General features: G+C 39.0%; 1 protein-coding gene across 1 annotated transcript in view; it reads right to left on the bottom strand.

Moving 5' to 3' along the window:
• Positions 1-3,835: 3,835 nt before the first annotated feature.
• The window catches only part of LOC105715504 (gamma-interferon-inducible protein 16), a 32,485-nt gene continuing 15,245 nt past the window's right edge, over positions 3,836-21,075 (bottom strand). The window contains exons 7-9 of the mRNA XM_064370650.1: positions 19,400-19,567; positions 5,539-5,700; positions 3,836-4,163 (exon numbers count right to left, since the gene is read on the bottom strand). Coding sequence (XP_064226720.1) covers positions 4,089-4,163; positions 5,539-5,700; positions 19,400-19,567 — 405 coding nt within the window. The 3' untranslated portion in view covers positions 3,836-4,088. The remainder of the gene's footprint in view (positions 4,164-5,538; positions 5,701-19,399; positions 19,568-21,075) is intronic.

Here is a 21,075-nt window from a genome sequence, read left to right as displayed (position 1 = left end):
TTACAGTCTCACTGTCTTGTTTAGTTTGTCAATCCCTTGTTTCAAGCAAAAATACTTTTTCAATGTATTATATGTTAATACAAATTAAAAGAAAATTATATGACAGCAATTGTACAAAATACAAGAGGGAAGAATTAGGAGTATACTGTTGGAAGATCCTTGTACAACATGTGAGGCAGCGCAGTATTATTTAAAAGCAGATACTACACAACTAAAGATGTATATTTTTGTCCTATAGGGCAGTGATTTGGAAATATTTTAAAAGGTATATAAGACAATTTTGTGTTATTGGAGAAAGAATAAGCATAAAGCCCAATGGAAAACTAGAGCCACAACTAGGCTTGCACATTTACAGTCTGTTGATTTTCTACAAAAGTACAAACACAGTTGAATGGAGAAAAGACTAAAAAAAAGTACAAGAACAATTAGATATTTATGCTTAAAAAAATGAATCTGAGCCATTCCTCACTCTTTATACAAAAATAAACTCCAAATGGATCATTGGCTTTCATAAACACTTAAAACCACAAAACTTCTGGTGGAAAACACGGGAGAAAATCCATGTGACCTTTGTCTAAGCAAATATTTTTTAGATACCATGCCAAAAGCATAATCTACACAACATAAATGCTTAATAATTTGAACTTCATCAAAATGAAGAACTTCTGTTTTTCAAAAGGTACCATTAAGAGCATTGAAAGGCAAACCATAGACTGGGGCTTAATATTTATTAGTCACATAGCTGCTGAAGAAACTGCACCCAGGCCGGGCACAGTGGCTTACACCTGTAATCCCAACAGGGAGGGATTTGGGGGGCTGAGGTGGGTGGGTCACCTGAGGTCAGGAGTTCAAGACCACCCTGGCCAACATGGTGAAACTTCATCTCTACTAAAAGTACAAAAATAAGCTCGGTGTGGTGGCAGGTGCCTGTAATCCCAGCGACTCGGGAGGCTGAGGCAGGATAATCACTTGAACCCGGGAGGCAGAGGTTGCAGTGAGCTGTGATCGCACCATTGCACTCCAGCCTAGGTGACAGAGTAAGCCTTTGTCAAAAAAAAAAAAAAAAAAAAAAAAAAAAAAAAAAAAAGACCCTGTATCCAGAATTTATAAAGAGCACTCAAAATCCAATAATTAGAAAACAACCAACGAAATGTTTAAAATTGACAAAAAGATAATACATGGATGTCAAATAAGCACATAAAAATACACTCAACATAATTCATCTTTAAGGAAATGCAAACTAAAACTACAGTGAGGTACCACTATACATTTATTAGAACAGCTAAAATTAAGACACATTGGCCAAACCAAGTGCTGACAAAGATTTGGAAAAATTGAAACTGTCATGCGTTGCTGGTGGGAATGTCAAATGGTGTAACTTTTATGCAAAAGAGTTTGTCCATTTTTAAAAACTTAATATGTATCTACAATGCTATGGTCTGAGGAGGATACAGAACAACTGAAACTCTTACTTCTTGCTGGTGGGAATGAAAGTCTTAAAGTCACTTTAGAAAAGAGTTTGGCAATTTCTTATAAATTTAAACATATGCTTACTACATGATACAGCAAACTTGCTCTAAGTATTTTTATCCACTTGAAATAATTATGTATGTTCACACAAAAATCTGCATGTAAATATTCATGAAAGCTTATTTGTAATTATGCAAAACTGTAAAAAATTCAATTATCTCTCACCTGAAAAATGAATAAACAAACTTTGGTAGAGTCACATAATCGAATTGTACTTAGCAATAAAAAGGAATAAATTACTGATAAACACATCTGCGTGGATAGATCTTTACTGTACACTCAGTGAAAGAAGCCAGACTCAAAATTCTACACAGGGACTCAGGGATGTGAGGATGGAATAGGGAAAGAGGACGCTCTTCCTTCTCTCCCTCGCATACCCCAGGTATCTGCTAGGAAGAGACGAGAACCAGGGATGCCTGCTCCCCTCCTTCTAGATGAGTAGCCATTCATTTTCAGTCTGTACCCCTTTCAAATGCATCCTGAACCCGTGAGACTTCTTTGATAAAGCACCTTTCATTTTTCCTTTCTCCCTCTCAGTTCTCTCTTCACTGATAGGTACTCGTGTCTCCATACTACGGGGACACTCCGTTCAGATGCATCCTCCAAACTAGAAAGAGTTAATTTCCCAAACTTTAAACTGGTCAGTTTAGGATTGGGTTCAGGGGAAGGGAACTCAGAAGCCCCACATGCTGGCAAAGGGTGAAGTTTTTTGTTTTTATTTTTTACCAGTCAGGCTTTTGGCCTCCCTCTCTTTGTACAAACTGATCAAAGGCCTTGGGATTTTTGAACTATTCTTACCCCTCCCCTTGTTTCGTTTTGATACCTGTTTTCTAATAACAGGATTGGTCTCTTCTTGCCTTCAGGCCATCAAACTCCAAACAGTCATGCAACTGGAGAGGCAGACAATGGCCCCCTCCGCCGGGAACCCTTAAATAGGCCTCTGAGAGACTTTGACCGCTGTTTTCCCCAAAACAGCGCCCCCTGTCAGCAGAAAGCAGTTAAGATCGGTCTTCGTCCTTATCCTTGTCCTTATTCTAATGGCAGTTAGATGCACACTTCTTTAGAGGGGGCAATGAGACCGCCAGGTGGGAAGGGGTCCCCAGAGAAACTCCAGTCTGCACACCGGGAGGAGTGTGCACTGGGTTGGAGCCACAGAAGTTTGCATCATTTGCAGTGGGGAAGAGCCTGGCCCCTCCTCTTCCTGGGTGGAACCTGAAATTAAAACGGCAAGGCAGGAAGCACACCAGCGGGGAGTCTGGCTTTGCAGAGTTTCCTTTTTTTCCTTTTTACCCAATTTCCTGTTTCCCTCTTTACCTTTTCACCCAATAAACTCTGCCCTTCTCACTCTTCGGATTGTCTGCGAGCCTAATTTTTCATGGCCGTGTGATAAGGACCCCCGTGTTTAGCTGAACTAAAGAAAAGCCCTGCGACAGTAGTAGACGTCCCCATTCCATCCGTCACAGGTTCCACATCCCCACACACATCTCCTAACACGCACACCCCAAACGAGAACAGCAGCCTGGGTTCTAAATCAAACTTTCTAATTTACTAAGTGTCATTACGAAAGTGACTTTGCCTTTCTATTCTTGGTCACATATTATAGGGTGAGTAAAAGGGAAAAAATGATCAAACTTCTAGAGCTAATATGAAGATTAAGTGCCACAAAGTAATCGCAAAGTATCAGGTGCCAAATGTATAATCAATAAATTTGGCTACATTTTAGTTTTAGATGCCTACTTTCTTCTATTCTAAACAAAATTAATTATCTTCACTGTTTACCTAATGCAGTTCTGCCTCAGGCAGCTTTCTAATGGATCAGATCACTATAGTGCATTATGAGAACAGGAAATATGGTTCAAACACGCCTGAAGAGCCGTTGGTGTTTAAGGAAGTGAATAAAACCAGATATTTCACATCAGGCAGGCCCAGATATTTCTCTAACACAGACAAGTGCCTTCATGCACATCACCAGAAGGCACCTCATTTGGCAGAAAAATTACCCAATTATGCCCCCTCCAGGAAACCAGTTCTGAAAAGATATCTACCGCTCTGGGCTAAAACAATAACAGTGCTTAGCAACTGAACCACAAGATGGATTTCACCCTTACCTACCCCTTCAGCCTGGTTCCTCTCAGCAGAACATAGCCTGTTCATTCTTGACTAGGGCTTTATCCTGTAAAGATCACACCCAAAGTACAAATCCAAATATTGCTTGAGGCCCGTGTGCTGCACCGTGATTTGCAGACCACAAACTATTTGCTTTTAAGCAACTCATGGATGGATTAAAGAGACTGCCGGGGAAGAATTCCTTTCACAAAGAAAGATAAATGTTTATTTGTTTTTTTCAAATTATAAAAGTTGTAGATGCAAAATATGGCCTTTTATACAAAACCCTAAAGAATTAAAAAAGCACTCCCAATACCCCATTTCTAAGAATTAATAGCTGGTGTATATAATAGTGGCATATATCTAGTGTTGTATTTCAACTAGGTATATGTACATTTTTTAGGCACTTAGATCTTATCTCCATAAGCATTATTATCAATGGCATCCAGATTTTAGAAGAAAGAGTTTGAAGTTTTCATATATGAATCAGGATTGAGTGCGTCTTTCTTGTTTTCCTTCTTTACGACCTTGAAGGAAAAAGAGATACAGACCACTTGAGATGCTGGTGATCATACATATCTTCCTTCAATCATAGTGTCTCCTCCCCATGCACCATATCCCTTCCCCTATTCCTTTCAAAATAATTCTTTTCTCACTCTCATCTCTCTCCTTTAATAAATTCTTGACCTTTGAGTCATGTCTCTCTGTTTAATTGGGACCGTGAAATGAGATATTCACTCCTACCTAGCATGAGTACAAGTGAAAGAGCAGATGTCAGGGAACAATAGGAGAGAGAAAGGAGCTGGTGCACCCAATCCCAAGAGTTGAGGGTAGGCTGCTGATCTGGAAGAGGAAGTATGGAGGCAAGAAGGGATCAAGGGAGTCCTAGAGAGCGGAACATGGAGGCAGGACAGCTGCCTCCACGGACCAGCAGTGCCCAATGTGACCTCACCTGGAAGATGATATCGGCCACCTGTGAGTGATGGCTTTAACTTTGATGAACTCATCAATGTGGCCAATTTTCTATAGCATTAGGAAACCATTCCCAAGAAGTTAATCAGTATCAAATCACCTCACAGTAGCCATGAGATCAATGCCCTGACACAAGGTGCACAGGACCTAGGGAAAAAATTATAAAGCTACTGAGGGCAATGAAAAAAGACCCAAGAGACATGTGCTCTTATTATGTCCATTTTAAATACACAGAATACTGAAATCCACCTTAAGCCAAATAATATAGGACCATTTTTATAATGTATGGAATAACCGTGCAGTTTTTCTGGTACAATAAAATAATCTATATTGTATGATTGAAAAGAAGTTCAAGATATATTAATAAAAAACCAGAGTTATAGAAAAATATGTGTAATGTAATTCACTGAGAGAAGAAAGTACTCTTTGTATATACATAATGAAAGATGTAAAATCAGAAAGACTATGTACTGAAATGTGGCATAGATAGAGGTTTCTGATAGTAAAAGTTAATTATTTTTGCTTATGTAGCTTCTTTTCATAAATTTTTAAAGATGATATTATTTGAGTTATAACAAATGAAAGAATCAGTGATAGTGTTAAGGTTGGCTCTGTTTTCTCCCCACCTTATTCTATTTTAAGGTATTATTTTCATGGTGTACTGAGAGAAAAGTAAAAATGTAAGCCAAAAGAAAATAAAATTAAACAAACATCTAATTATACCTGCTATGGAATAGAGAGGATAAAAAGGGAACTTTAATTTTAGATAGGACCTCAAAATACATATTTGATAAATAAATGACTGACTTGGTTAAATAAACCATTGTATGTAGTAGGGGAAGGGTGAGAAGTGCTTTCAAGGTTCTATTAATCTTCGTCATTATATTGTAGCGGGGGAGCGGGGGAAGTATTGGGAAGAGAAAGTGGTACCGTGGTAAAGAAACTGCTGCTTGGTGTTGATGCAGACATCTGAGGAGTCTGGGGATGGCTCCCAGCTGGGCCTCTGCTGGTCATGGACGGTCCTGGAAACTGCCACGTTTCCTTATGCATCCTCCAGAACTCATTTATTTTGGGGAATGGGTCTTCACTTTCCTAAAAAATACAAAACAAAAAAAAATAGATGTTTGTTCTTTTTTTCTAGTTAATGTTCAAGGTCAGATGAAACACATCTTTTCATTTTTAAACAGGATCTTCACCCTGCCAGTTTTTCTTTTTATTTTTTCTGAATTGCAGAAGGAATAATAGCACATATTCAGATACCCGTATCACTCAGCCTTCTCTGATCCCAATCACGATTAAAAACTCAGATAATTGAAATTGCATTGTTTTGGGATGAAATACTCAGTCTTCACATCCTATAAAACTGGACTAAGTCACTTGGTCAGGTATAACTCTTAGGGTTATTTTTAGGGCCGAATGGCTTACAACAAAGTTGGCTACATTTATGGACATTTATTTACTAAGCCTTACTCATCAATTAGATACACAAACCAGTCTCTCTCAAGTGCTCTTCAGCGTATAGGAAACCCAGATCTCTATCCTTTAGGGAGCTCTGATCATAGCCATAAACAAGAAGATTCTCTCAAATTCACAATTCCTCAGGCAAGATTCTATGATCTCTACAGTTTGGATCAGGCAATCAGCATCTTTCAGGGTTTTTAGCTGTACTCAGAACAATTTAATATTTTACCTAAAGCATTCCCGTTAGCTACATTTTTACATATTTTTTCAAGTAAGACTGAAGAATATCTCTAAAATTACATACCTTGCCTACCTTTAATTAAACTATGGAAGTCAAATAAATATTCATTCTATTTTGCCAATTTGGCACAGTTTTTACCAGTTTTGCCATTTGGTAACCTAATTTTTTAAGTGGGAAGTGTTGATAAAGAGATACACAAAAGAACTGCTTGCAGTGGCCTCTCATGGAGAAACAGCTTCTTTTTTTTAAAAAAATTATATATATATATATATATATTTTTTTTTTTTTAAAGAAGGGGTTTCACCATGTTAGTCAGACTGGTCTTGAACTCCTGACCTCAGGTGATCTGCCTGCCTTGGCCTCCAAAGTGCTTGGATTACAGGTGTGAACCACCACGCCCAGCCGGAGAACAGCTTCTTGATTAGAACAGTCTCTGACCACCACTGAGCCCCTGGACTACGGAAAAATAACCCCCAAACACAACATTGAATATTCAAAATTATTTAAAAATAAACTGCAGACATTTTAACATTTGCACACCTACTGTGGATTCAGTCTATGCTCATTAAAGGTTCACATTTTAAATGTTCACATTTTAAGTTCAATAAGGCTGCGTTTGAATCCAGACGCTAATACTATCTGTGTGACCCTGGGGAAGATTTCTTTGCACCTCAGTTTTCTCACATGTAAAATGGGACTAGCCATGGCATTTTTATATGATGTTATAAAGAATAAATTAGGTGATGTACATAAAGAATGGGCTTGAGAGTCTAGAACTCAGTAAATCCTCAATAAAGAAATCTTCATTGCCATTACTTTCCCATGATCTGTTAGGGGTTTGCATGTTTGCTCCGATGAACAGATATTTCATGCTTTGTGATGCCCCTGTTGATGGAAACCTGGTATGGAGGCAAAATAGGAAGCATAATATAAGAGAAGCCCCTCTCTTCAGATCTGCCATGTGTAGCAATGTAATTTTATTGACAAGATTGTCTTGAGATATCTTTTAAAAATAAGTGAAAAACTGTCATCACAATAGCCGGGCTTGGATGATGAAATTATACTAATTGTTTGAATAATATTTTTAAAGTGCATGCATTTTTTTCCCTCAGAGTAAATCCTCCTCCACCCTACCCTGTTCATGAATTATGCCCTTCTGTGCTGTTTGCTTCAGGATACGTAACAGCGTAAATCAAAGGTAATTGTCTGTTTCTGGCTTTGAAGTAAAAAGTCAAAAAGAACCCTATTATAGAAAAACTATTTGAGAGAAACTGTGATGTAGAAGAGCAAGGATTTCCTGCTTACATAGAGAATCACAGACTGACCGGTCAGACAGCATTTCTGCAGCCTCCTGCGAAGATGGTTGGATCCCAGAGAAGAAATGACCATATGGTGTGTTTAGGTGGATGAGTCTGCCTTGGATCCTGCGCTCTCAGAGCAGCAGAATGATTCCTATGCAAGTAGAAATGATTGTGCTGCGTATTTAGGCAGCAAGGTCTTAGAAAGTGTCACTTCCAAGCCAGTATGTGTGAACAGGGTAGTTGTCTTATGATGTCCATGTATGTCACTGCAGTAGCAGACAGCGGGCCTGAGGTTTTAATGACTACCTACGGGCTCTTCCTGTGGCCTTGATGGCAAATTCCAAGATGGCAACTGTTACAAGCAGCTAGCTTGGCCCACCAATAACCAGGAGAGACTATATAGGGGGAAATATGGATTCTTGGAATTAACTGAAGAAACAAGACTGTCTAAAAAATTGAGAAAACCTGCATGTAGAAAGCCTGTCCTCAACTTACGTGTGTGGAATGATGCCCGGGTCCGCAACTTGGGCCGGGGGCAGCTTGGGGCTTGGGTGAGAAATGACATTGGAGAACAGTAATGTAAATCTTAGTGCTTCATACCCCTCGAGTTGCTGTGGGTCAGTATTTCCCTGCCCATTCGCCTTAGGTATAGGCCTCCTAGCCCTGGATTGCAGGTAATACAGGGGTGATATCAGAGCAGAACAAAAGGAAAGCTGGGGTAAGAGTTGATACACACAAGTGTAAACTCACTTTCCTGCCCCTCTGTTGCTTTCCCTTAGGAAAGGATACCTATAACCTAAATTGATTGCCGAGTACGGAAGAAAGACATAGGTTGATTATAGCTATAATAAATGCTATAAAGAAATAGAAAGGTACCTATGAAGACATACAATGGGAAAATATGATCTATTCTGGGAGGAAGGTATTAGTGAGAATTTGCTGAAAAAGTAGGCTAGATTGGCACCTTATGGTTGAAGATATTTGGGAACAGAACTGATGGAAAAATTTGATATCAAAGGAAGTATCAAAACCCTTGATGTGGTTAAGAGCATGGATTCTGAAACTAAACTCTGATGTATGGCAAGAGAGCCAAAGAGAAAGGATTGGAAAGAAACTGGAATGTAGAGGATGAACATATTTGTATACCAGTACTCGGGGAGTTATTATTCAGGAAAAAACAGCAATTAATCCTGCTCATATTTCAAATCATTCTGTGTTGTTTATTTTAAGGGAGATATGGCAGAAGATATCAAATATAAAAATGTAAGGCTTCTCATTTTTAAATCAAAACCAAGAATAACCCACATCACCCACATGATTTGTGAGAGAACCTATCATGAGTACAAATAAAGCTTTCCTGAAGAGCTACTGGATCCTATAGAAAGTATACCAGATATAGGCCGGGCTCGGTGGCTCACGCCTGTAATCCAAGCACTTTAGAGGCCAAGGCGGGAGGATCACCTGAGGTCGGGAGTTCAAGACCAGCTTGACCAACATGGTGAAACCTCGTCTTAAAAAAAAAAAGAAAAAGAAAGTATACCAGATATAGTATGCACCTAAATAAAATTAAAAAAAAAAAGTAAGTAGACAGGTTTTGCCTCCTATGGGGCTAGCTGGACACCAGAGAGAAAATAGACAAACTGATTGTGGAAAACATATGACCCTGGCTGGGATTCCTAAGCTAAAGGAGGTTTAGGTGCAGCAGAATAACCTATGGCTACAGAAATGGACATGTTGCTTATTTAGAAGGGTTGGACCTAAGAAAACATCACATGTCCCTTTTAAGCCAGTATGTATAAGAAATCGGAATTTTCCGTGGATATTCACTTACGTCTTTGAAGTAGAAGGCAAAAAAATGGGTCTGAGCTATTAATGAGTAGGTATGGGCTCCATATATGATATTTTCAAAATCCCGCTTTTTATAGACTCTTCCTTCTGCTAATGTCTCTGGATACTGACATAACTTTAGCTTCCTCAGCCCATATTTCAGAACACACAGGGCCAGCACTATAGTCTTCGGTCTGAAATGGTCAAGACTCAGATGACTGACATTTCTTTCACTGCTCTTAGATTCTTGGATCTTTCTGTGTTGTATGCTGATGTGAGACCACTTAGTTAAGCACACCTCTTAGTGTCATTTTTTGGTTGATAACCCTCCCTGATGATAACGGGACCATGTCTCAGAGTAAAATCAGCCAAACTGAGTAGTATTTACAAGTAATCCTGCCTCATCAAATGAGAACACATACAGGTAACAGTTATCTGCCCTTCAGGCTCTAGAACCATTTCCATCTTTTTGTTCAGCAAACTGATCTTTGCTACAAGGATTCTCTCTAAACTACAGTTCCAGAGGCAGGATTATGCTGCCCCTTGCTGTCTATATGAGGCAACCTGAATTCATCAGGATTCTCAATAGTCATCACAGAGGTTCCAGGTTCCACCTGGGAAATTCCCAGTAGCTGGCTTCTTATACTTTGTGCAAACGAGGACAGAGAGTGTCTGCAAAATCATACGCTTTGACTACCATTAATTTGTTATCATCACTGTTATGTGAAACTCATTTCTAACCATTTACATGTGATTTCAATTTGTCATTTTCACACTTGCGATTTTCACTAATATAATTCTCTTACAACATTTGCTGAAAAAGTGGTAGTTGAGAGGGCTGCAGGAGGCTGCTGCAGTGCTGTGGCTCTCAATGCGAACAGACTGACCACTCTCGTGTATCTCCTCCATTGTTGAAAGGCTGCGGAGTTCAGGCTATTAAACAAACCCAATCCTGACACTGTCTATTCTGAAATGTTAGTGTAGGCATACATAAAAATACACTAGAGACAATTTAAAATCTTCTCTCTCACACTGAACATTATTCCAAAACTATGAATGCTAGTGTTCTCATATGTAGAGACTAACAATATCATATGTATGGGGTTGTAATGAAGAATAAGTTACGTAATATACAGAGCTAATAAGTTTCGAGCCTAGACCCCAGTAAACGCCCAACAAGCAGAAATATAATTATTGCCATTGTTAATAATGGCCTGTCCAGGATTTGGATTTCTGCCTGATGCACGCATTTCCCATGCTTTATGTTGACTCTGTTGATGGATACCCCAGATCAAGGTAAGGTGAAAATCATTTTATTAAAAATGTTTCTCTATTTAAATATGCCACATGTAGTAATGGAATCTTATTTAAAGAAGTATATTATTAAATTCAGAACATAAAATTTTTTGTCCAGCATTTAAAACTACATACTTGGTAGCATGAATAGCTGTGAAAACACTATTTAAGAAAGAAAAGATTTCCAGCATGCTGCTCTCTGAACCCATCTTCTACCAGCTTTAGCTCCCCGAGGTAAGGACAGTCTTGAATCATGAATAGCTTTAAAAATGCCTTTTACCACACAATTCATTTATCTCAAGCAATATGATATTTAGTTTTATTAGTTTCAGAGCTTACAAAAATGTTATTATACTATTTAAAATGTACTGTGATTTGCTGTTTCCAATTATTATATGCCCCATATGCATCTGTAGCTTGTTTAATTTCAATTCAACATAATGTTTTATAATTTACCCATTTTCTTTTTCTTTCTTTCTTTTTTTTTCATAAACAGGGTTTCACCATGTTGTTCAGGCTGGTCTTGAACTCCCGACCTCAGGTGATCCACCCGCCTTGGCCTCCAAAGTGCTTGGATTACAGGCGTGAGCCACTATGCCTGGCCAATTTACCCATTTTCTTGACATGGGTCATGGGTTCTTCCAAGATTTTGCCAGTTTACACGCTGCTGCTGTGAATATCTGTACACTTTTTTACATAATCACATGCCCAGTCAGACTTGCAGCATTGGTAAAGTATGCATGTCTTCAGGTTTAAGACAGCTCCAAGTTGGTTTTCAAAATGTTTGCTCTAATTTGTACCTCCTCAGCAATGGTTCCCACTGCATTATACAAGGCAAATACACCTTTGAAGAGGCACAAAGAATGATAATAGTAGGTTGGTGATTTGGCTAAGAAATGGCTGGATGGGTTTTATGTAATTTCCTGTGAAGTCTGAGGATAGCTCACTCCTGGAGGTTTTCTGAAACCAGGAGTTTGCAGATGCAGACTCAAGTCTTGAGAAGAATTTATTCTATTAGAGTGATAAACTGGGGTGATTCTGGCCTCCATGTTCTCTGGAAAAGACTGATTTTTTTTTTCAGTCTTGTGGTTTTCACAAGAAATAAAACCCAGTCGGGCACAGTGGTTCACAACTGTAAACCCAGTACTTTGTGAGGCTGAGGCAGGCAGATCGCCTGAGATGAGGAGTTCAAGACCAGCCTGGCCAACATGGTGAAACCCCGTCTCTACTAAAAATACAAACAATTAGCCTGGCATAGTGGTGCACACCGGTAGTCCCAGCTACTCGGGAGGCTCAGGCAGGAGAATCGCTTGAACCCAGGAAGCGGAGGTTGCAGTGAGCCAAGATCATGTCACTGCACTCCAGCCTGGGTGACAGAGCAAGACTCCGTCTCAATAAAAATAAAAATAAAAACCTAATATATCCATGTCTATATCTATATATGTTTTGTTTTCTTAAAGTTATTTTTCCTTTTATTCTGTTCTCACTATCATCTCTCTGGTATTTTCTATGGAAGAAGGGTATAAATTTAGATATCCTAACTTCTTCAACTGTACACTTACAAACCAGCATTACAGCCTTCATCCTGTTGATGAAATTTCATTGGTGTGTGATTGGGTCCTGGCTCTACTTCTGCTGAAAACCCATCTAGGCCAACTTTGTTAAGCCCCTCCATTGAGATTATTTTATTTATTTATTTATTTTTGAGATGGAGTTTCGCTCTTGTTACCCAGGCTGGAGTGCAATGGCGCAATCTCGGCTCACCGCAACCTCCGCCTCCTAGGTTCAGGCAATTCTCCTGCCTCAGCCTCCTGAGTAGCTGGGATTACAGGCACGCGCCACCGTGCCCAGCTAAGTTTTTGTATTTTTAGTAGAGACGGGGTTTCACCGTGTTGACCAGGATGGTCTCGATCTCTTGACCTCGTGATCCACCCACCTCGGCCTCCCAAAGTGCTGGGATTACAGGCGTGAGCCACCGCGCCTGGCCGAGGTTATTTTTGTTAAATAACCCTCCCAGCTTATCAGGCAGCAAACTAAAGAACAACATTAACCAAAGTGATAGAAGCCATTCTCATCAAGCAAGTACACAAACAGATTCCTGTCATTTGCTCTTCAGGTTCACGGAAACTCATGTGTTGGTTGTATGGGCATACTGCTTCTCCCTTTGACAGGAGCATTCCCTGAAAGCACAGTTGCAGGGGCAGGATTCTGTTTGTCCTGTGCTGTGCATCAGGTATTCAGAATCCTTCAGGATTCCCAACAGTAATCAGGATCATTCCAGATTCCACTAAGGCATTCACAGCACCTGTCTTTTTATACCTTATTAAAGTAAGGTAAAACTTGCTTTATGTCACTAATGGAAGACTTTAAGAACATTCACACTGCATGTAGTGGCTTGCCCATGTAACCCCAGCAACTCAGGAGGCTGAGGCAGGAGGATCACTTGAGGCCAAGAGTTCAAGATCAGCCTGGGCAATAAAGCGAGACCTCGTCTCTGCAAAACATTTTTTAAAATTAGCCAGGCTTAGTAGTGTGCACTTTTAGTCCCAATTACTTGAGAGGCTGAGGCATGAAGATCCTTTGAGCCCAGGTGTTTGAGGCTGCAGTGAGCTATGATTGCGCCACTACACTCCACACTGAGTGACAGATTGAGACCCATCTCTAATATAAGAGAGACCCGTCTATAAAATGTCTTTCTCTGGTCCTTAAACAGATTGAAAAGGGGCTATAAAACCTGCTTGTTGATTATGGCTTCCTGGTGAGAACATCCAAGCCTATAGACCCCTTATGTACCTTGCTCTGTCTTGAAGCATCTGGGTTATGAAAACAAATGCAAAATTCAACACTATGTATATGAATATTTATGGATATATTGTAGAAATTTTAATATATACTCTACCACATTGGAAGAAACATATTTGCATAATTACCAAAGTTTTTTAGTTAACTAAAGCTGGATGTGAATTCTTCCTCTAACACTAATTATTTTTATTAGCCTGAAAGATATTTTTAACATCTTTGTATCTCATGATTCTCATATGTGCAAGAAGATAAAAATTGAATCTTTATAGAGATACAATGACAAATACATGACATAATTTTGTAATAAACACAGTTTTTATAGACCAGCATTCAACAAATGCTCCATAAGCAGAAAAATATTTTTATTGTTATTTTATGTTCTGTGCAGTGTTATTTTTTATGTCTGCCCTATTTAAAGATATTTAATGCTTTATGTTGACCCAGTTGTAGGGAGCTCCTGACTGAGGAGGTATAGACAGATTACCAAAGAACTGTTTTTATTCCCTTCTATAACGTGGCAGCCTAATATCATTGATAAAACTGTCTTGAGTAATTTTCTTTTTAAAACAAGTTGAAACAAATATTCTCATTATTTCAGCAGAATTTGAGTGCCTAAAATCATAGATTTGGTTGAGTAATATTTTGATATAATAGCTGACGGTTTTCCTCGTAGTAATTCATCCCTGCTACCATGCCTGATCATGATTCACACCGTTATGTGATCTACGCTTTAGATCATGACTAAAGGTTATGTTTCTGTCTTCTTCAGGTTTTGAATCCAAAAGTACAATGAACCTATGTCATACACAAAATGTTTGGGAGAACCCATGAGGAGTAAGGACAAAGCTGTCCTGCTCAACTGGTGAGTCTGAGAGTCAGTGGTGAGACAACCTTTGGGCTGGTCACCAAAGCAGAAGTAGTGCATTGTGTTATTAAGTGTCGGTGGCCATGGAGACATGTGCCTCTTTCTAGGATCCCTGTCCTGGGGTCTTTAGACACAGCATAATGAGTCCTGTGGCTGCAGAAATTGCTGTATCACATATTTAGGCAATCGGGAACTTTGAAAATGTCACTAACTTTCTTTCAAGTCATTATGCATCTGAAAACTGACTGTACCGAGATGTTCGGTTTTCCTTGAAATAGTGGAGAAGAGTGGATAATGACTTTACTAGGCACAGGATCTGTCTATCCACCTGAAGCAAGATGGCAAATAGGCATGTATAGGGATACAACGTATCAAACTCTTAGAAAGTATACAGGGAAATATAAATTTTGGAATTTACTAGTCAAATAAAACAGTAACAACAACAACAAAACAACATGAAAAACTGAGAACTCTGTATGTACATAGGACGCCTGCCTTCAACTGGTACACACAAGTGAGTGCTTGGAAAACAGTGTGGTCACAGTGCAGCTGGCACTTAGATGAGACACTAGCTTGGAAAGCTGTCATCTGATTTTCCTTTTGACTTAGCTTCAAGATGCCTGCCCATTTACTGAAGATACAGCATCTGATTATTGGGTGCAGATGAACACGGGGGTCTTAACATGACAGTGCGAAAGACAGGATGATACAGAGACTTACAGCATCTCATTTTTCATTAGGAGCCTTGCAGAAACTAGATTATGAAAACAAACTCAAACAGAAGCAATGTCTAATTTTAAATATATGTAAATATATGAGACATTTCACATCTATGTTCTGACTTTGGAAGCAATATGTGACCATTAAATGCTCAAGCTTTAGAATTCATTAAGGCTGGATTTGAATCTTGCCTCTAACACTAAAAATCACTATTAGTTTGAGTAGAGTTTTAACCCCTAAGATTCTGTGTTTAGAAATGTGAAATGTGAATAACAGTAACATCATCTGAGGGTGGTGTAAGGAAGAATGAATAAGAAAAAGTACATAAAGTACATGTAATTTACATTTAGCACACTCACTGTCTTTGTGAATTTGGGGGAATATTTTTAAACTCTATCTTAGTTGTCTCTTATGCAAAATAAGGCTGAGAATAGCATCAATCATGACTGTTATGAGGAAAGAATGCAATCATATACATAAAGAACACAGGTTTTAAAACCAGCACCTAGTAAGTGCTTTACAAGTAGAAATATGAGGGCTGGGCGTGGTGGCTCACGCCTATAGTCCCAGCACTTTGGGAGGCCAAGGCGGGTGGATCACGAGGTCAAGAGATCGAGACTATCCTGGTCAACATGGTGAAACCCCGTCTCTACTAAAAATACAAAAATTAGCTGGGCATGGTGGCGCACGTCTCAGCTACTGGGGAGGCTGAGGCAGGAGAATTGCTTGAACCCAGGAGGCGGAGGTTGCAGTGAGCCGAGATCAAGCCGTTGCACTCCAGCCTGGGTAAGAAGAGCAAAACTCTGTCTCAAAAAAAAAAAAAAAAGTAGAAATATGATTTAAGTCACTATTATTACACTGTCTCTGTGGGGATTTGTATGTCTGCTCTGATTAACTGCTGTCTCATATTCTGTTTACCTTGTTGATGGAAACCCTAGATTGAGTTGGTGTGGGCAGCTTTTTATTCAAGAAACTTCTCTATTCACTTCTGCCACTTACTGACAAGAACACCTTGAAGTATCATCTTCTCAACTTCAGTTACGTAAAACAGTCCCACAACAAGAGTAGAATTTAGATGAGGAAAACATAATCTTTGGTTGAATAATATTTTAAATCACTAACTAATTTTTTTTCTCAGAGTAAATTATCTCCCCTACCATCCCTGCTCTTGATTCATGTCAATTTGTGTTTCTGGCCTTAGGTGTACAGAACAGAAGAAATCAATGATAAGAATAGGCTGCTTGTTCTAAATCCCAACGCATATAGAATGTATACCATAGAGTAAATCTTTGGGAAACCCTCTGATCAGTGGAACAAGACTATGCTCATCTGGGGAGTCACCAAGAAAGTAGTTAGACAGACACTGTATTTATAGACAATAGCTGGACACCCAAAAAGAATGGCTGCATTGTGTGTTTAGGTGCAATGAGGCCATGAAGGGATAAGATACTCCTAGGATTCCTGTGCTCCAAGGAAGTTCACAGACAGCACAACAATTTGTACAGCTGTAGCAGGGGTTGTGATTCATATTTCAGCAGGTGGGACTTAGAAATTCTCACATAATCCTTTCAAAGAAATATGAGTGATAAGAGCATAATTATTTGAAGATGCCACTTAAGTCACTGAAAAGGCACAAAGAATATGGATCTTAGGTTACAATGACTAAGCAAGGGCTCCTTCCATAGCCACCTGTGCCAAGATGGCAAAAAGACACAGGTTCTATTCCTCAAATAAGACCTGCATAAACGATGGAGGGAAATATAGCTTTTTGAAACTAACTACAAACTACAACAATGAAAACAAACCAAAAAAAAATCAAAATAGAGAATCCTTATATATATAAAATCCTTACATACATAGAAGGCAAGCTTCCAGGGTGTGTATATGGTGGCTGGAGGTATCTGCCGCTGGGTCAGAATGCAGCTTGGGACTTGGGTGAAAAACAACTATAAAAAACAACGATTTAATACTTTCACTTTTCCTCCAAGTTTCCTGCCCTTTCACCACAGACACAGGCTTCTGAACCCTCAGTGCAGGTGACTACAAGGATCATATCACTGCTGAGCAAAAGGTAATCTGGAATAAGAATTGATGCACATAGCATGAACTGACTCTCTTTCCCCTCTTGTATTCTGTTCCTCTGGGGTAGACGCTACCTACCATCTGGGTTTATGGTATAGAAAGGGGAATCACCCCCACACTCCAATTGTTCAAATGCTATTAGAAAAAGTAAAGGGAGCTAGGAAAGCTCATAAATGGAGGGCCAGAAAGAACCAACAATCAGACGATCTCATCTAATCTGAAATGTAGGTACCAATGAGCACTTTCCCTAGGAATGGATTTAGGCTATCACCTGTGGAAAGCTGGGCTAGAGAAGAGCCTGGAAAAGTGATCCCAGCAAAGGGAGCAATCTCTATGTTAAAGCTTCTGATTTGAGAAAGAGCATGGACGGATTAAAATAAAACCTGGAGTGTGGTCATGAACGAAGTGAAAGGATGAAAGGTAACTGGAATATAGATAATAAACACATTCCTGTATTCATCTTGCTTCATCTGGCTACTTCCCCCCGATCTCTCTCCACACCTGGACCAACAGAAGACAGTCATCCTCTTGAGTCAGGAAGGATTTCATGAACGTATACCTTGTAAATATCAAAAGCCACAGAATCTAGTAGGGTCCCCATGAATATACTTAATTACCAGTGAGAAATTTAATCACATACATTTTATTTGATTAAATTACTCTTTCTCTTTCTCGGAGCTCTTCAGGCTCCAGGAAACCCAGCTCTATGTTGTTTTAGATATTTTGATCATCACTTTGCAAGAAAGATTCTTTAAAATCCACAATTCCAGATACAGAATTCTGCTGTTTTGTAGTCTGCATCAGTCAGCTAGAATGCTTCAACGTTCTCAAATATATTTAGAAATATTCAAGAATTTACCTTGGCATTACCAAGTAAGTGATTTTTTTAAATACCCTGTACCAAGGGCAAGGAAGTATAATTTCCTTTATTTTCACTATATTTTACCTTTTTTGTTATTTATTAATATTAGTTTAATTTCCACAGCTATACCACTTCTGGCATTCAGTTATTTAATACAGAAAACGTACTCTGTTAGAGATGCGAATGAACAGATTCTACTTCTGGAGAGTGGTTTACTTATTAGAACACATTCTGATCACCCATGGCCACCACAGTTTTTATCAGAAGCTTTGCAAAGCATGGGGTATGCAACCTCTATACAAGCAATAAATAAATGGGTGATGCGGCATGTATGAGCTTCTAATCTAAAGCCATATATAAACATTAATTTTTCAAGTTTTAGGTTTCAATAAGACTGGATATAAACCATGACTCTAGCGTTCTTTGAAAGCTTGAGGAAGATTTTTAACCTTAGTATACCTCTATTTTCTTCTATGTGAATTGGGGCAGAAACTATCAGCATCCTCCTGATAGTTATGAAGAAAGAATGAGATATTGTACATCAGGAACAACATGTAAGAATCAACACCTAGTTAAGTGCTGAAAAAGTAGAAACATAATTATTGTCATTGCTGTTCCACGTTCTAGACTGGGATTTGTAGGTTTGCTCTAGTCCACAGATATAACTTGAGCTATGCTGACCCTGTAAAGGAAAATCTCAGATCAAGGAAGTATGAGGAACACCTTATAAAATAAATCTCTCTGTTTACTTTGGTGAAATTAGAAATTTAATCTTATTGACAGGAGACCCTGTGAAAGCAAAGAATGGGAGACGCATCAGTTCCAGTATCTTGTATCAGTGAGAACTTTCCAGAGGAAAAAATTTAAGTTGGCACATAAAACTTGAGATTCCCACCAATGATGAGATTGGAGAAATAACCATCAAGAAAATAGCATGTGTCAAAATATGTAATGTGGGTAGAAACTTGGAACTATGAAAATAAAATCAGAAATATTACAAGTAAGCAAAAGGGAAATGGGTAAAAGAAACTGGAATGTAGCATCTGAACATATTTTTGTCTTCATCTCTGCTTATCTGGCCACTCTCCCTTACCCCCTCTACAACTGGAGCAATACAAGATAGTAATCCTCTTGAGGTCAGCAACCATTATATAAATGAATGCCTTTTAGATAGTAAAGATTATGACATCATGCTATCTCACTGTACGAACTGAATAAATGATTCAGTGGCATAATTTCATACAGAGATTATACACAGAGATTACAGCAACAGTCTAATAATCCCCGTAAATTACGGTTGGGAGATGGGAGGCATGGGACCCAGGAAATTGTACCTTGATGACGGAACTTCCGGATGCGGTTATTGGTGGCATCTGAGGAGTCTGAGGATGGCTCTCAGGGAGGGTTGTGCTGGCCTCTGAAGTATTTAGAAGCTGACTCTGCTCCTGAGGTAGTTTCATGCTCTTCGGGGCATAATTTCTCGGGTTTGTTTTTTTCTTTACCTGAAAGTATTCATTTTCTGTTTAATGGTTTTCAATATTAGAGGAAGCACAACATCTTTTCATTTGTGAGAATACCATCCTTTATTAGATTCTAATAGGTCTCATTACTTCCAAACATGGTCTCTCTAATGTATCCCTTCAGGCAATTATCAGATTTTTATTTTTATTTTTTTTTTTTTTTGCTAAAATGTGAAATGATCAAGCATTCTTCTTCCTAAAATCTTTCAATATTTACTTACTGATGCTATTACATTGGAGACTCCATCTCTATCTTTATGACAAAAGCCGGCTTGCTGGAAGGCTGCTTTTTACCTGTCTTGCATCATTTCCCTATACCTTTCTACATATACCATTGTTATATATAACTCGCTATGCTGTTTCACACTTTTAACATTTGCATGTAACATTTTCTCTGCCTAGAAATCTTTCCAATGTTTGTCTTTATCTTGCTAAGAGCAATAGTACCTATTGCATATTGATTTCCCATAATATACAAGGCAATGGAATAAGAAATGTATATCCATTATCTCATTTAATTTTTAAACCAATCTTATGAGAAACATTTAAGGTATTTTCCCAATATCAGGAAACGAATGTGCCAGATGTGGACCAAATCTATCCTACTCCAAAGCCCTTGCTTTTGACCACTATGTTAGATTGGTTCCCCACCCTCCTAATTTCTTCAAATATTTTATTTTATTTATTTATTTTATTTATTTTTATTCTTTTTAAAGACGGGGTTTCACCATGTTGGTCAGGCTGGTCTTGAACTCCCGACCTCAGGTGATCTGCCCGCTTTGACCTCCAAAGTGCTTGGATTACAGGCGTGAGCCACTACGCCCAGCCCAAACATTTTATTTTTTTAGCATGAGTTTTATATCCTTCTGAAGGCTATGAGGAACATAATTCTCTTAATATATCTTAATACATTTCTCTATTTAAATGTGAGTAGAACATTCAAAATGGCACCTTTGAAGGAAGTGGGTTGCTGCTGCAGGCTCCAAGAGACAGCTGAAAAACTGTGAGTGCCCAAAGTGTGAAAGTCTACACAGCAACTGGGCTGAGTATGAGGCAGCCCAGCAGCACCTCTGCAGGCAGACAAGGGACAAACTGCCTCCTCAAGCGGCTCCCTGCCCTGTATAACCAAAAAGCGCCTCATACAGGAGAGCTCAGACTGACACCTGGTGGGTAACCTTCTGAGATGAAGCAACCAAAGGAAAGATCAGGCAACAATCCTCACTGCTCTGCAGCCCCCCTGGGTGATTCCCAGGCAAACAAGGTCTGGGGTGGACCTCCAACAGTCCTACAGCAGAGAGACCTGACTGTTAGAAGGAAAACAAACAAATAAAAACAGAAAGGAATAGCCTCAACATCAACAGAAACAACACTCACTCAGAGACCCCATCTGAAATCACCAACTTCAAAGGCAGATAAATCCACAAAGATGGGAAGAAACCAGCACAAAAAAGGATGAAATCATCAAAGAACAGAACGCCTCTCCTCCTCCA

Source organism: Aotus nancymaae, unplaced genomic scaffold (assembly GCF_030222135.1).
Source record: "Aotus nancymaae isolate 86718 unplaced genomic scaffold, 86718_ANA_hifiasm-v0.15.2.pri h1tg000108l, whole genome shotgun sequence".
Taxonomy (NCBI): domain Eukaryota; kingdom Metazoa; phylum Chordata; class Mammalia; order Primates; family Aotidae; genus Aotus; species Aotus nancymaae.
The sequence above is the reverse complement of the archived record's forward strand: the minus strand, read 5'-3'. Positions and strand labels throughout refer to the sequence as shown.